General features: G+C 39.6%; 1 protein-coding gene across 3 annotated transcripts in view; it reads right to left on the reverse strand.

Annotated features, from left to right (window-relative positions):
- The window catches only part of RGL1 (ral guanine nucleotide dissociation stimulator like 1), a 280,022-nt gene that overhangs the window by 132,247 nt on the left and 131,142 nt on the right, over nt 1-16,633 (reverse strand). The window contains exons 1-2 of one of the 3 annotated variants that reach the window (XM_027083045.1): nt 2,207-2,555; nt 1,136-1,246 (exon numbers count right to left, since the gene is read on the reverse strand). In XM_027083045.1, coding sequence (XP_026938846.1) covers nt 1,136-1,246; nt 2,207-2,233 — 138 coding nt within the window. In that variant the 5' untranslated portion in view covers nt 2,234-2,555. Of the gene's footprint in view, nt 1-1,135; nt 1,247-2,206; nt 2,556-3,878; nt 3,905-16,633 lie in introns of those variants that run through there. The other 2 variants (XM_027083047.1, XM_027083044.1) reach the window with 2 other exon arrangements.

Raw genomic sequence — 16,633 nt, forward strand, 5'->3', positions numbered from 1 at the left:
TCAGCAGCCCAGCAGACCCATGGCAGAGGAAATCACTGCTGCTTGCCATCCTGCCTTAAACTCCAGGAATTGCAAGTCACGTGCTGCCTCTAGTCTTAACACAAAGTCCTGGGTAGTTTTGTTTCCTGTCCTCCTTCACACCTGACCTTTGATTTCTGCTCAAAAAACTGAATTTTCTGAAACCCAAAGCCAGTAAAGATTGGATGCCAGTGCATAATCTTCATTGCTCTCAAGCCCATCAGCTCTGAAGCCTCAATATGGCCAAAATAAGGCCAGGTGAAACCACACTCCATCCTCTCTGTTTGCCTAGGCTTTTTGTGTCATCTGTCACTGCTCTCTGTTGATTACTTCTACCTCCAATGAAGAATTCCTTCGTTCTTCCACATGATGATGTTTGCCCAAGCAGCACTGTTTGCCCGAGCTTTCCATTCCTCACATCCCCTTTAGCTGGGATATGTTGAAGGATCCATTAGGAGATAATGAAAAACTCACATGATCTCACCCATCACTTTAAAATCTCAGTGGAAAAAAATCTCGTTTATGGAAGCTGTGTTTCTCCAAAGACCCAGCCCTCTACGCGTTCTACTCATGAAGTCGTGGGCACTAAGCATGCATTTGCCTCCTCCTAGGCTCTGGAAAGGATGAACAGTGGGAAATCTGCCATCCCCCATAGGAGGCAGATTTGGAATGTCAGGTCCCCTGAGCACACTGGGTACGTGGTAAAGGTACAGGAGTAGGAGAGGGGCTGTCAGCAACAAGAGTGGGGAAGACAGAGAGAGAAAAGGATGCCATCTGGGCAAAATGGCTCTCGTCTAACACAGTGCTATTTTTTGGTCCTGTTACTCTGTGTCACTTTCTGCCACTCCACTCCCACTTTATTTGTCAAATACCTCAAGATGTTTCTAAGAGGTTCTGAATTATTGATAAACCTAAGGGAGATGCTTTGTAAAACAGTAAGTACAAAAAGAGACCGGTACTGCTAGTGCAAGCACTTGGTCATTGGTGGTTTCCTTTTTAAGGCCAAAAGAGAAGAAGAAAAAAAAAAAAAAAGCCTGCCTCTGCTAAATAATAATGATATTCACAGAACAAGAGACACTGCAAGTCCAAAGTTCACAATCTCTCCAGCTTTACTCACCCCTAGCCATCTTGCTCCTTTATTGGCAGCCTGTTGAATCTGGACTCTTTTGAGGGTGACATGGTACACAGCTCCTTCCTCTACCTCTTCACCCCAGTCCTGAATCGAGCTCTGCCAGGAGATGGGACAAAGAGAAAGAAAAAGAGTATTTTTTTTTTCCTCTCCGCTAACCACAATCTATCCCAGCTGCTTTGCTGCTTACAACAGCACTCAGGGCATAAGATGGGCTGTTCAAAATAAATATTACAATCAGAGGAACACAAGACACATTGCGATAGAGGGAATGCTGAGATTTTCTTGGCCCCCAGCCCTTTCCTGATATCAGGATCCCCGGGCTTTTCCATTTAGTTATTTTTCCTAGACTCACTCACATATCTTAAATTGTTTTTTAAAGTCTTTTTTTCCTTCTTCTTCTTAAAGAAAGTGGGGTTTAGTCCTGATTAACTTTTCCTCCTCAAGTGAGAGGAAAAATAATTCATTTGCAGAAAAAGGTTGTCCTTTTATAAGTGGCTCCGTTATTCGAGCAAACTACATTTTAAACTCTGCCACAAACAAGTGTTTAAAATGCCAAGAGTGCTCGCTCCTTTGGAGTGAAATGCTTCGCATGTCTTTTTCTCCTCTTATTGTTTTGGAACCCACAAAGTTAGCGGGAGGTAGAAAGTTTTCATTTCCGTCAAATAATCTGGCATGTGCAGAAAAAGCAACACGTCAACTGTGTGCAGCGACCCCCTGGGTTTCCCTAAACTCGAAGTTTGTGTTGTTTAAAGAGCCGCTGGGACACAGAAGCGCTCCGCGGTTCACCCAGACTCACAGTCCTTTTGCCTTAAAAGTTTTCCTTTGCTGACACACATCTGCCCAGACACACCAAAGGCAACTGCTGAGAAAGTATGGCTTAAAGGGAGAAGACACGCAGAGAGGAAGGCGTAGAAAGCCGAGGGAGAAAGCTTTAGCTCTCAAGTCTGGAATCGGATTGCTCCGTTCATTCCGAGTGAGTCCAAAACCCGCCCAGAGAAAGCGGGAGGAGATTCCCCACCAGAGCAGCCTCGGGAGAAGGCAGAGAGTTCTCGTTACCATTTTAGCTTGCCAAAGCAATTTCATTCTCAGTTTTCTCTCCGGTGTGTGGACGCGGCATGATGCGCCCTGCTCCCAGGCGAACGCAGTCCCCGCCCGGCTCAGCCACGGCGCCTCCAGCCCCGGCCCCGCGCGGCCGCCGCGCACCCAGCACAGACACGCGCCCGCCGCCGCCGCCGCCGCCGGTGCGCGCGACTCGTCCACAAAGGGAGCGCGGCGAGCGAGCGAGCGAGGGCGCCGCAGACTCCTCCCCACGCCACTCCGCCGCTCCGTGATGTCAGGCTTTCCTGTTTGTGCTTAGGAGCACACTCTCCATCTCTGAAATCCCATGGATAAAGTTAGCTTAGCGCGCAGTGATTTCTCCAGCTCTGATAGTGATCGGCAGACAACTACCGTTTCAAGTGGATCAGGTTTTCCTGATTGGCCACCAGGTGCCAAAAAAGATCTGGGTGTGGTATGAGGAATCAAGTGTGTTTCTCCTTTCCTTCGCTCAAAGAAATAAAGGGGGAAGGGGAGGTGCAAAAAAGGATGGGAGGAGGCGGTCAGAAAAACGTCTATTATCTGCCTGTTACCTGTTGAATTTAGATTCAATCAGGGCGACCCCAATGAGAGTGGCAATACTAGAAGCCCAGAAGTTTTTCATTAGGACAAGAAAAGAATTGGTCAGAGAGTATTCCAAAACCCATGCCCAAGCGCTGCCCCTGTCCTGCATCAGCACACCATCAACAGGAAATGGCTCTGGACTTCTTTCTACCACCCATATGATAAGGCTCATCCAACTGTAACTGGCCACAGTGGGAGGGAAAGGGACAAAGCAGGAAAGGGTTTTGCTGAGACTGACAGCTTGGAAATGGGGCCACCAGTGGCCCCGGAGGTTCTGTGAGTCTTTGTGACTCATCACCATGGGTTGAGTTGCCTGTACTGTAGGGACACAGTGGGATAATAACTGCAGGGAAAGAGCCATTCATGAGGAGACTGCCAGAGGGAGTTTTGTCCTAACAGAAAGTAAATCAACAGCAAGATACCAGATGATAATATAATCAAACTTTGGCACGTGACAATTCCATGCCAATTGCAAAAACGTTTAGGGCTCATGTCTTTTATACTATTCAGCCCTAAATGAATTTAGTCGCCTTTAAATTTTTTTTAAAGAAAGGCCTCTCATTAATTGCCATGCTAAGGCATAAGGCTGGGCTTTGGTTAATAATAAATACATTACGAACTGAAAAGCTAGAGAATCAAGTGTACTGATGTACCCAGGAGAGCAAAATAAATGACAGTGGGGCCATATCAAGGAAAAAACAAGTTGGACACTTGAACATCTTCAAGTCACTCAGCAAAGTTCCCCGCATACAACCAGAACCTACGGGGCTCAGTAACTGTGGAGAGACAGGACACTCTTTTTATAAAACGGAAGTGATCATTTCTATTTTTTTTAAAAAAATGCATAAACTAGACCCTTCTGTGACCACCAGGATAGTGTCCCCAGTGTCCAGAGGAAATGGTGTGGAAGACTTACCTCCCTGCTTCTTAAGCCATCCTCAGCTCCCAGGACCACCCCTATTCAGTGATCTTGAAGTACACAAGATGCACCTGGGGACAGTTAAGGAACCCATAAGATTAATTTCACCACTATTTTAACCTGATTTTTAAGGCAGCGAGTTCTCGTTACCATTTTAGCTTGCCAAAGCAATTTCATTCTCAGTTTTCCACTCCAGGGATATCGAGAAGTTTCTTCAACCACGCCCCTCCCGGGAAGCCCTCCTGGACAGGGCAGCTTATAACTCACAAGGCTCCACTCAGGTTTCATATCTCCTCAGCCTCCTCTCTACTCCACCAATTCCCAGGCTGGTCACCTGGTGTGTAAGGGGAAAACAGGCTTCCAGCAGATGCAACTTCAAATCCTGGTTTTACATTAAGAGTGAACTTGGGTGCTACTTCCCTGGGCTTTCATTTCCTTATCTGTAAAATGGGACAAACATCGATCTCATAGAGTTTGAAAAAGGATTAAATGGAACTTATATACAAAACACCTAGCACATGATCAGAAAAAGCTCCATTCCCTCATTATTACTGCACTTCCTCCCAAACTGCATTTTCCCAGACTCACTGAAAAGTTGTATGTATGCAATGTGGGGAAATCTAAAATGATGTCTTCTTGCTGAATAATTTCAGAGAGGTTTTCTCTGAATGACTACTTGTATTTATACCTGATAATGTACGTGATTTTATCCAAATGTTGATCCTCAAAGAAAGGTTGGTTTTAGATACAGCAATCAAGTGTTGCAGTTTATAATTTTTAAATATTTATTTTAAAATATTCCACATGCAGGCAGCTCAAGTCAGTATTACCTTATTACACATACTTTTGGGTTAAAATACTTCTGGTCAATATGTGGGAAGGATAAACCAGTAAGCCATTTATAACTAAGTTTGAATTTAGTTACCAGATTAATCTACCCATGATCTAGCATGGCCCTTAGAGAACAGGTCAAGTTTTGTTAAAAGGATATCAGCAACGTTTCATACTTTTCAGCATACAAGTCTTTGAACTCCTTGGTTAAGTTTATTCCTAGGCATTTTATTCTTTTCAATGCTATTGTAAGTGGGACTGTTTTCTTAATTTCATTTTCAGATTATTCATTATTAATGTATATAAATGCAACTGATTTTTATATATTGATTTTAAATGCTGCAACTTTACTCAATGCATTTATTAGTTCTGACAAGTTTCAACACACAGTGCTGGGAAAACTGGATATCCACATGCAAAAGAATGAAATTGAACACTTATCTTACACCATACACAAAAGTCAACTCAAAATAAACTAAAGACTTAAACATAAGACTTGAAACTATAAAACTCCTAGAAGAATACATAGGGGAAAAGCTTCATAGCATTGGTGTCTGCAATGATTTCATGGATATGACATCAAAATCATGTAGTGAGACTACATGAAACTACAAAGCTTCTGCAGAGCAAACAATTATAACAGAGTGAAAAGGCAACCTATGGTATGGGAGAAAATATCTGCAAACAACATATCTGATAAACAGTTAATATCCGTAATATATATCCATAATATATAAGGAGCTCCTACACTCAATACCAAATAATAATAATAACTGAATTTTAAGATGGGCAAAGGACCTAAAAAAAATTTCTCCAAAGCTGTACAAATGGTAACATTATGTGAAAAGAGGCTCAACGTGACTAATCATCAGGGAAATGCAAATCAAAACCACAATAAGATATCAGCTCACACCTCTTAGGATGGCCATTACTTTAAAAAAGCAAAACTACAACAACAACAAAAAAAAACCAAAGACAAAAAAAAACCCCACAAATGTTGACCAGGATGTAGAGAAAAGGAAACTCTTGGTAAGAATGTTAATTGGTACAGCCATTACAGAAAACAATGTGGAAGTTCCTCAATAAATTAAGAATAGAACTACCATATGATCCAGCAATCCCACTACTGGGTATTTATCCAAAAGAATTTAAGTCAAGATCTCAAAGAGACCTGAGTGCTCCCACATTCATTGTAACACTATGCATAATAGCCAAGATGTGGAAACAAACTAAATGTCCATCAATGGATGAATGGATAAAGAAGATGTGGTACATATATACAATGGAATATTACTCAGCCATAAAAAGAACGAAATTGTGCCATTTGCAAAGATGTGGATGGACCTAGAGACTGTCATACAGAGTGAAGAAAGACAGAAAAACAAATATCATATAATATCACTTATATGTGGAATCTAGAAAAATGGTACAGATGAACTTATTTGCAAAGCAGAAATAGAGACACAGATGTAGAGAACAAATGTATGGATACCAGGGGGGGAAGGAGGGGATGAATTGAGATTGACATATATACACTACTATGTATAAAAAAGATAACTAATGAGAGCCTACTGTATAGCACAGGGAACTCTACTCAATGCTCTGTGGTGACCTAAATGGGAAGGAAATCCAAAAAAGAGGGGATATGTGTATACATATAGCTGATTCACTTTGCTGTACAGCAGAAACTAACACAACATTGTAAAGAAACTATACTCCAATAAAAGTTAATATAAAAAAAACAAAAATGAAGATGTGGTATATACAGAAAATGGAATATTATTCAGCCTTAAAAAAAAGGAGGACATCCTGTATGTGTGAGAACACAGATGAACCTGGAGGACATTATGCTAAGTAAAATAAGCCAGTCACAGAAGGACAAATACTGCATGATTCCACTTAGATGAGGCATCTAACGTAATCAAAGTGGCAGAAGCAGAAAGTAGAAAGGTGGTTGCCGGGGCGGGGGGGGGAGAAATAAGGAACTGCTTTTCAATATGTATCGAGTTTCAGTTACGCAAGATTCAAGAGTGCTAGATAAAGGTTTTGTTGCATGGTAGCAAACAAAAAAAAAAGTGCTAGAGATCTACTGTACAATATTGTGCTTATAGTTCACAGTAATGTACTGTACACTTGAAAATTTGTTAAGGTTGAGGGGGAGGTGAAGGAGATCAGAAAAGATCTATACTTAAAGCATTAGGATGTTGCTAGGAATAGTTTTATGTTGCCATATTTGGTGATGACTGACAGTCAGTAGCAATAGAAGATTCTTAGGATATAACAGGAAAAAGGAAGAGGTGTGGAAGAATCCCAAACTATAGGAAAAAAAAAAAAAAAGCTTTCTTGCTCTACAGTTTCAGCAGAGCCGATAAATAGAGAACTTGTAAGAGCAAACGTAAGAAGCTGGTGTGCAGATTCTTTAAGAGAATCTATCTAGAAGTGGAAATACGTAGTTTACATACTCCATTTATTCATTTATTTATTCATTGGCTTCTATGATACCATACTTTTCTGGATTTTATTCTACATCTCTGGCTGCAAGAAAAAAATGAAAAATATAAAAATTATGACAGTATACTTATGCATGTAGGTTGACATGTAGTAATACTTATGTGTCTGGGTAAATGATGAGACATTTGGCATCGAAGAGCCAGGATTTGAATCCCAGCTCTAGACAATGTGTCAACCAAGAGTTTGACCCTCACTTCTCACAGGTTTGGTGTCCTTATCTGTTTCCTTTCATGCTTATCATGAGTGTTAAAAAAAAGTATCCTATATAAAGTATCTAACAGAATAAACTATGCTATATAAAGCACCTAATAGAGTGCTTGGAACATAGGGGGCCTTGAATAAAAATATATCTCCTGCCCTCCCTAACCCCACACTCTTTCCCTTTAATGTAATTCTGTATTCATTTACTGCATTTGGTTTGCAATCTGCATGTTCTTTAGATATCTGCTTAGGTAATAGATTGTACTGCATGACAGAGAAGTAAGAGCAGTGCAAGTATAACAGACGCTGGACTTGGAAATAAGTAGTTAAGAACTTGCCTTAAAGATGGCAATATCAGCATAAGATGGTATGAAATGGGAAGGCCATGGCTTTGTCCTCAAACTCAATGCCAGCCTATGATATCCTGCTCCCAGTTAAAAGTATAGAGGAAAACAGTCCTAAGAGAGCACTAGTAATAATAATAACAACAACAGCTAAGTGAAAAAAGCTAAATAATTGAGAGGTCAGGATTCTCCTTCCATGTGTTAGGACGGCTGAGTGCATGTTGCTTCTACTTCCTTAAAGACCTCACCTAAACAGATAAGTTTGAAAACCTTTCCCACTTTTGAATGGAATTGACAATAGCCATTTTGCAACATTTTATTCACAAACTATACCTTTAGCTGTCTGTAGGTCCCCAAAAAAACGTTTGGTGGAGGACGTAAGCAAATAAGTTACTTATTTGCTTCTCAACTCCTTCCCCCAACAATATCAAAGGTTTGTCAAAATGCAAACTGCTTAATCCTCCCAGCGACCCTATGAAATGCTTCTCCCTACTCTTAAGGCTTATAGGCTGTGTTGCTCATTAACTTTCCATCTTCAGCTTCCCGCTATCAGTCAGGCATCGTGCTATGGTTGTTTCTAGCTCTGCTAACTGGGGTTGCCCCCATTCACCTACTCTTTGCTTGAACTTTCAACCTTGCTTTGCAAAAAGTAAGGAGCCAGCCATGCTTGTTTACAGATGGCCAGTCCTCCAAACACTCTTAAAGCAGTAGACAGTTGCTTCTATCTTCTGAGAGCCCAAAGTGATTTTTACTAATTATCACAGAGATACTATGAAGTATAAGTTAAAATTTTTCAATTCTCTATTAGGGGTTTTTTATTTAGGCAAGCAAATGACAAGTCAATTTTAGTTGGACCTACTACAACTAGAGTAGAGGCTGCCCTAGGGGGCAGAAAATGGAGACAGAAGAAACATAAATAGCACTCAACAGATGGCAGGCCAAAGGCACAGGACTCCTCTGGCCATGATGACAAACACTTTTCAACTAATAGTTTACCAATTGTTGGTGGTTACTCCTTTTTTTCAACTTGAAGATATATTTTTTTAATCTTTATTGGAGTATAATTGCTTTACAATGGTGTGTTAGTTTCTGCTTTATAACAAACTGAATCAGCCACACATATACATGTATCTCCATAACTCCTCCCTCTTGCATCTCCCTCCCACCCTCCTTATCCCATCCCTCTAGGTGGTACCAGAGCACCGAGTTTATCTCCATGTGCTATGCGGCTGCTTCCCACTAGCTATCGATTTGACATTTGGTAGTGTATATATATCCATGCCATGCTCTCACTTTGTCCCAGCTTACCCTTCCCCGTCCCCGTGTCCTCAAGTCCATTCTCTACGTCTGCATCTTTATCCCTGCCCTGCCCCTAGGTTCTTCCGAACCGTTTTTTTTGGTTTGTTTCTTTTTAGATTCCATATATATGTGTTAGCATACAGTATTTGCTTTTCTCTTCCTGACTTACTTCACTCTGTATGACAGACTCTAGGTCCATCCACCTCACTACAAAAACTCAATTTCCTTTCTTTTTATGGCTGAGTAATATTCCATTCTATATATGTGCCACATCTTCTTTATCCGTTCATTTGTTGATGGACACTTAGGTTGCTTCCATGTCCTGGCGATTGTAAATAGAGCTGCAATGAATATTGTGGTACATGACTCTTTTTGAATTATGATTTTCTCAGGGTATATGCCCAGTAGTGGGATTGCTGGGTCATATAGTAGTTCTATTTTTAGTTTTTTAAGGAATCTCCATACTGTTCTCCTTAGTGGCGGTATCAATTTACATTCCCACCAACAGTGCAAGAGGGTTCCCTTTTCTCCACACCCTCTCCAGCATTTATTGTTTGTAGATTTTTTGATGATAGCCATTCAGACCAGTGTGAGGTGATAATTCATTGTAGTTTTGATTTGCATTTCTCTAATGATTAGTGATGTTGAGCATCCTTTCATGTGTTTGTTGGCAATCTGTACATCTTCTTTGGAAAAATGTCTATTTAGGTCTTCTGCCCATTTTTTGGAGTGGATTCTTTGCTTTTTGATATTGAGCTGTACAAGCTGCTTATAAATTTTGGAGATTAATCCTTTGTCTGTGGCTTCATTTACAAATATTTTCTCCCATTCTGAGTGTTGTCTTTTCATCTTGTTTATGGTTTCCTTTGCTCTGCAAAATCTTCTAAGTTTCATTTGGTCCCATTTGCTTATTTTTTGGTTTATTTCCATTTGTCTAGGAGGTGGGTCAAAAACGATCTTGCTGTGATTTATGTCATAGAGTGTTCTGCCTATGTTTTCCTCTAAGAGTTTGATAGTGTCTGGCCTTACATTTAGGTCTTTAATCCATTTTGAGTTTATTTTTGTGTATGGTGTTAGGGAGTGTTCTAATTTCATTCTTTTACATGTAGCTGTCCAGTTTTCCCAGCACAACTTACTGAACAGGCTGTCTTTTCTCCATTGTATATTCTTGCCTCCTTTATCAAAAATAAGGTGACCATATGTGCGTTGGTTTATCTCTGGGCTTTCTATCCTGTTCCATTGATCTATCTTTCTGTTTTTGTGCCAGTACCATACTGTCTTGATTACTGTAGCTTTGTATTATAGTCTGAAGTCCAGGAGCCTGATTCCTCCAGCTCCGTTTTTCTCTCTCAAGATTCCTTTGGCTATTCGGGGTCTCTTGTGTTTCCATACAAATTGTGAAATTTTTTGTTCTAGTTCTGTGAAAAATGCCATTGGTAGTCTGATAGGGATTGCATTGAATCTGGAGATTGCTTTTGGTAGTATAGTCATTTTCACAATGTTGATTCTTCCAATCGAAGAACATAGGATATCTCTCCATCTGTTGGTATCATCTTTAATTTCTTTCATCAGTGTCTTATAGTTTTCTGCATACAGGTCTTTTTTCTCCCCAGGTAGGTTTATTCCTAGGTATTTTATTCTTTTTGTTGCAGTGGTAAATGGGAGTGTTTCCTTCATTTCTCTTTCAGATTTTTCATCATTAACATATAGGAATGCAAGAGATTTCTGTGCATTAATTCTGTATCCTGCTATTTTACCAAATTCATTGATTAGCTCTAGTAGTTTTCTGGTAGTATCGTTAGGATTCTCTGTGTATAGTATCGTGTCATCTGCAAACAGTGACAGCTTTACTTCTTCTTTTCCGATTTGGATTCCTTTTATTCCTTTTTCTCTCTGATTGCCGTGGCTAACACTTCCAAAATTATGTTGAATAAGAGTGGTGAGAGTGGGCAACCTTGTCTTGTTCCTGATCTTAGAGAAAATGGGTTCAGTTTTTCACCATTGAGAATGATGTTCACTGTGGGTTTGTCATATATGACCTTTATTATGTTGAGGTAAGTTCCCTCCATGCCTACTTTCTGGAGGGTTTTTATCATAAATGGGTGTTGAATTTTGTCAAATGCTCTTTCTGCATCTATTGAGATGATCATATGGTTTTTCTCCTGCAATTTGTTAATATGGTTTATCACACTGATTGATTTGAGTATACTGAAGAATCCTTGCATTCCTGGGATAAACCCCACTTGATCATGGTGTATGATCCTTTTAATGTGCGGTTGGATTCTGTTTGCTAGTATTTTGTTGAGGATTTTTACATCTATGTTCATCAGTGATACTGGCCTGTAGTTTTCTTTTTTGTGACATCTTTGTCTGGTTTTGGTATCAGGGTGATGGTGGCCTCGGAGAATGAGTTTGGGAGTGTTCCTCCCTCTGCTATATTTTGGAAGAGTTTGAGAAGGATAGGTGTTGGTTCTTCTCTAAATGTTTGATAGAATTCGCATGTGAAGCCATGTGGTCCTGGGCTTTTGTTTGCTGGAAGATTTTTAATCACAGTCTTAAACTCAGTGCTTGTGATTGGTCTGTTTATATTTTCTATTTCTTCCTGGTTCAATCACAGAAGGTTATGCTTTTCTAAGAATTTGTCTATTTCTTCCAGGTTGTCCATTTTATTGGCACAGAGTTGCTTGTAGTAATCGTTCATGATCCTTTGTATTTCTGAAGTGTCAGTTGTTACTTCCCCTTTTTCATTTCTAATTCTATTGATTTGAGTCTTCTCCCTTTTTTTCTTGATGAGTCTGGCTAATGGTTTATCAATTTTGTTTATCTTCTCAAAGAACCAGCTTTAAGTTTTATTGATCTTTGCTATTGTTTCCTTCATTTCTTTTTCATTCATTTCTAATCTTTATGATTTCTTTCCTTCTGCTAACTTTGGGGTTTTTTTGTTCTTCTTTATCTAATTGCTTTAGGCGTAAGGTTAGGTTGTTTATTTGAGATGTTTCCTGTTTCTTGAGGTAGGTTTGTATTGCTATAAACTTCCCTCTTAGAACTGCTTTTGCTGCATCCCATAAGTTTTGGGTTGTGTTTTCATTGTCATTTGTTTCTAGGTATTTTTTGATTTCCTCTTTGATTTTTTCAGTGATCTCTTGGTTATTTAGTAGTGTATTGTTTAGCCTCCATGTGTCTGTATTTTTTACAGATTTTCCTGTAATTGATATCTAGTCTCATAGCACTGTGGTCAGAAAAGATACTTGATGAGTTCAATTTTCTTAAATTTACCAAGGCTTGATTTGTGACCCAGGATATGATCTCTCCTGGTGAATGTTCCATAAGCACTTGAGAAGAAAGTGTATTCTGTTGTTTTTGGATGGAATGTCCTATAAATATCAATTAAGTCCATCTTGTTTAATGTATCATTTAAAGCTTGTGTTTCCTTATTTGTTTTCATTTTGGATAATCTGTCTATTTGTGAAAGTGGAGTGTCAAAGTCCCATACTAATATTGTGTTACTGTCGATTTCCCTTTTTATGGCTGTTAGCATTTGCCTTATGTATTGAGGTGCATAAATATTTACAATTGTTGTATCTTCTTCTTGGATTGATCCCTTGATCATTATGTAGTGCCCTTCTTTGTGTCTTGTAATAGTCTTTATTTTATTTTTTTCTTGCTGTACGTGGGCCTCTCACTGTTGTGGCTTCTCCTGTTGTGGAGCACGGGCTCTGGACATGCAGACTCAGTGGCCATGGCTCACGGGCCTTGCCGCTCCGCAGCATCTTCCCAGACCAGGGCACGAACCCGTGTCCCCTGCATCAGCAGGTGGACTCAACCACTGCGCCACCGGGGAAGCCCATAGTCTTTATTTTAAATTCTATTTTGTCTGATATGAGAATTGTTACTCCAGCTTTCTTTTCATTTCCACTTGCATGGAATATCTTTTTCCATCCCCTCACTTTCAGTCTGTACATGTCCCTAGGTCTGAAGTGGGTCTCTTGTAGACATTATATATACAGATCTTGTTTTTGTATCCATTCAACCAGTCTATGTCTTTTGGTTGGAGCATTTAATCCATTTGCATTTAAGGTAGTTATCGATATTTATGTTCCTATTACCATTTTCTTAATTGTTTGGGGTTTGTTATTGTAGGTCTTTTCCTTCTCTTGGGTTTCCTGCCTAGAGAAATTCTTTTAGCATTTGTTGTAAAGCCGATTTTGTGGTGCTGAATTCTCTTAGCTTTTGCTTGTCTGTAAAGGTTTTAATTTCTCCATCGAATCTGAATTAGATCCTTGCTGGGTGGAGTAATCTTGGTTGTAGGTTGTTCTCTTTCATCACTTTAAATATGTCCTGCCACTCCCTTCTGGCTTGCAGAGTTTCTGCTGAAAGATCAGCTGTTAACCTTTTGGGGATTCCCTTGTATATTATTTGTTGTTTTTCCCTTGCTGCTTTTAATAATTTTTCTTTGCATTTAATTTTTGATAGTTTGATTAATGTGTGTCTTGGCATGTTTCTCCATGGATTTATCCTGTATGGTACTCTCTGCACTTCCTGGAGTTGACTGACTATTTCCTTTCCCATATTAAGGAGGTTTTCAACTAAAATCTCTTCAAATATTTTCTCAGTCCCTTTCTTTTTCTCTTTTTCTTCTGGGACCCCTAAAATTCAAATGTTGGCATGTTTAATGTTGTCCCAGAGGTCTCTGAGACTGTCCTCAATTCTTTTCATTCTTTTTTCTTTATTCTGCTCTGAGGTAGTTATTTCCACTATTTTATCTTCTGTCTCAGTTATTCTGCTATTGGTCCCATCTAGGGTATTTTTAATTTCATTTATTGTGTTGTTCATCATTGCTTGTTTCATCTTTAGTTCTTCTAGGTCCTCGTTAAATGTTTCTTGCATTTTCTCTATTCTATTTCCAAGATTTTGGATCATCTTGACTATCATTATTCTGAATTCTTTTTCAGGTAGACTGCCTATTTCCTCTTCATTTGTTAGGTCTGGTGGGTTTTTATCTTGCTCCTTCATCTGCTGTGTGTTTTTCTGTCTTCTCATTTTGCTTAACTTACTGTGTTTGGGGTCTCCTTTTCACAGGCTGCAGGTTTGTAGTTCCCGTTGTTTTTGGTGTCTGTCCCCAGTGGCTAAGGTTGGTTGAGTGGGTTGTGTAGTCTTCCTGGTGGAGGTGACTGGTGCCTGTGTTCTGGTGGATGAGGCTGGATGTTTTCTTTTTGGTGGGCAGGACCACGTTTTGTGGTGTGCTTTGGGGTGTCTGTGACCTTATTATGATATTAGGCAGCCTCTCTGCTAATGGGTGGGGTTGTGTTCCTGTCTTGCTAGTTGTTTGGTGTAGGGTGTCTAGCACTGTAGCTTGCTGGTAGTTGAGTGGATCTGGGTCTTAGTGTTGAGATGGAGATCTCTGAGAGAGCTTTCGCCATTTGATATTACATGGAAGCTGGAGGTCTCTGATGGACCAATGTCCTGAATTCAGCTCTCCCACCTCAGAGGCACAGGCCTGACACCCAGCTGGAGCACCAAGACCCTGTCAGCCACCCGGCTCAGAAGCAAAGGTAGAAAAAAAGAAAGAAAGAAAATAAATAAATAAAATAAAGTTATTAAAGTAAAAACAATTTTTAATTATGAAAAATAGAAAAAACTTTTAAGTAATAATATAAAGAAAGAAAGAATACAGCAACCAAACCAAAAACAAATCCACCGATGATAACAAGCGCTAAAACTATACTAAAAGAAAAACCCTAAAAAACAAACAGACAGAACCCTAGGACAAATGGTAAAAGCAAAGCTATACAGACAAACTCACACAAAGAAGCATACACATACACATGGACAAAAAAGAGAAAAAGGAAAAAATATATATATATATCTTTGGGGAAGTCTGAGGTCTTCGGCCAGCGTTCAGTAGGTGTTCCGTAGGAGTTGTTCCACATGTAGATTTATTTCTGATGTATTTGTGGGGAGGAAGGTGATCTCCACGTCTAACTCCTCTGCCATCTTGAAGGTCTCCTTTGTGGTTACTCTTAATTGTTGATGATGCTTTCCTGAGGAGGAAGTTGGTTACTGGAATACTATTTGTAACTTGGGCTAATAAGCATTATAAGCTCATCTAATTATAGATTTCTGTAAAGAAAAAAGGACATCCAGAAATGTGTTCACATGGTTGAAAAGATCAAAACAGAGAACAATCAGCTCGGACATAATGCCAGGTCTCTGTGACATACAATAAAACATTCTACAAAATGGGAGACAGGTGACCTGATGCCATGAAGGGCTTTAGCCAAGATTCTGGAAGGAGTTACTGTGCAATTAGCCAAATCATATCTTGTTTCAGGGCTAAAGGAACCTCCTTTTTCCATAATAATGGTATTGAAGTAGTATTGAAAACCTCACTAAATTAGACCTGTTAGAACATAGTAGCTAGAATGACGACTATGTAGTCAGAGACACCTAGATTTGAGTCCTGATCCATCACTTCTCTCTGAGGCAAGATCTCATCTCTAAGTCTATAAAAAATAGGGATATAAACACCTTCTTCATTAGCTCATAGTGAGGGTTAAATGAAATAATCCACATCAAGCCTTTGGCACCATAGTTAACAATGTTGATGACGATGATGATGGTATCAAGTTAACATATTGCAAAGGCTACAAGAGACGGACTACTTTAAAAATCAGACCTATAGATTGAGTAGTTCAAGATTTTGCAGCCTGAAGCTAAAACTTCATGTTACAAAGAACCATAAGCCCCACAAACTGGTTAGTCAATGAGCAACATTTACTGAGTTGCTACATGGAACAGAAAAATACTGTGCTCTGTATCCTTTCCCACCTCAAACTACCTCCACACAGGGATCAGAGTAATCTTTTCCAATCACCATACCATCACCTCCTATCCTTAAATCCCTCCAGTAGCTCCCCATTGTTAAGGATAAAAACCTAAATCCTTTTCATATTCTATAAGGCCTTGCCCAGGTGGGCCCCTTCCACTTTACTTTATGTACATTCTCTGGACTCAGTGACCCCAGTCTTCTTTCAATGTCTTGAACATATCTGGCTCCCCACATCACAGAGCCTTTACTCATGTGATTCCCTCTTTCGGGGAACATCCCTCCCTCTTCTCCTCTCCCATTTGGGCTAAATCCCCCTCTTATGTGCTCTCATGGCACCATGTTTCTCCCTTTGTAGCTCTATCACAGCTGTAATTTTTCACTGACTTGTATGATTATTTGATAAATATCGATTTCCCCCAAACTCTATGAAGGTACAGGTAATGTTAGTTTTTTTCTCATCTCTGTACTCTAGCACCTCACACAGTGCCTAGCACATAGTAGATGCTCAATAAATAACTATTTGATCTACTGATAGAGTGATACATAGATGAATGTCATGCTGTAAATTCAGCAAATGCTTAGTAATTGTTGCTGAGTAATATAAATAAATCTTAGATATTACCTCTATCTTAAAGTTGCTTATACTCTAAAAGCAGAAAAAGAACAAAGGGAATAAACGAAAAATGACTTTACGAAGCCACAGACCAGCAGGTACAGATTTAGAGAACAGGGCACACTGAGCAATGTGTCTCTGAGAGGACACTGAGAAAATTAGCCACGTGGTGAGCACCCTTAAAGGACTTGCAGATAATTACGGTTTTTATTAAGACTGTGTTAACCACTAGCTTTGAAGAAAAAGAAAAATATGAACTGGAAGGAAGAAAGGAAGA

Source organism: Aethalodelphis obliquidens, unplaced genomic scaffold (genome assembly GCF_003676395.1).
Source record: "Aethalodelphis obliquidens isolate GAN/ISIS:26980383/991018 unplaced genomic scaffold, ASM367639v1 scaffold48, whole genome shotgun sequence".
Taxonomy (NCBI): Eukaryota; Metazoa; Chordata; class Mammalia; order Artiodactyla; family Delphinidae; genus Aethalodelphis; species Aethalodelphis obliquidens.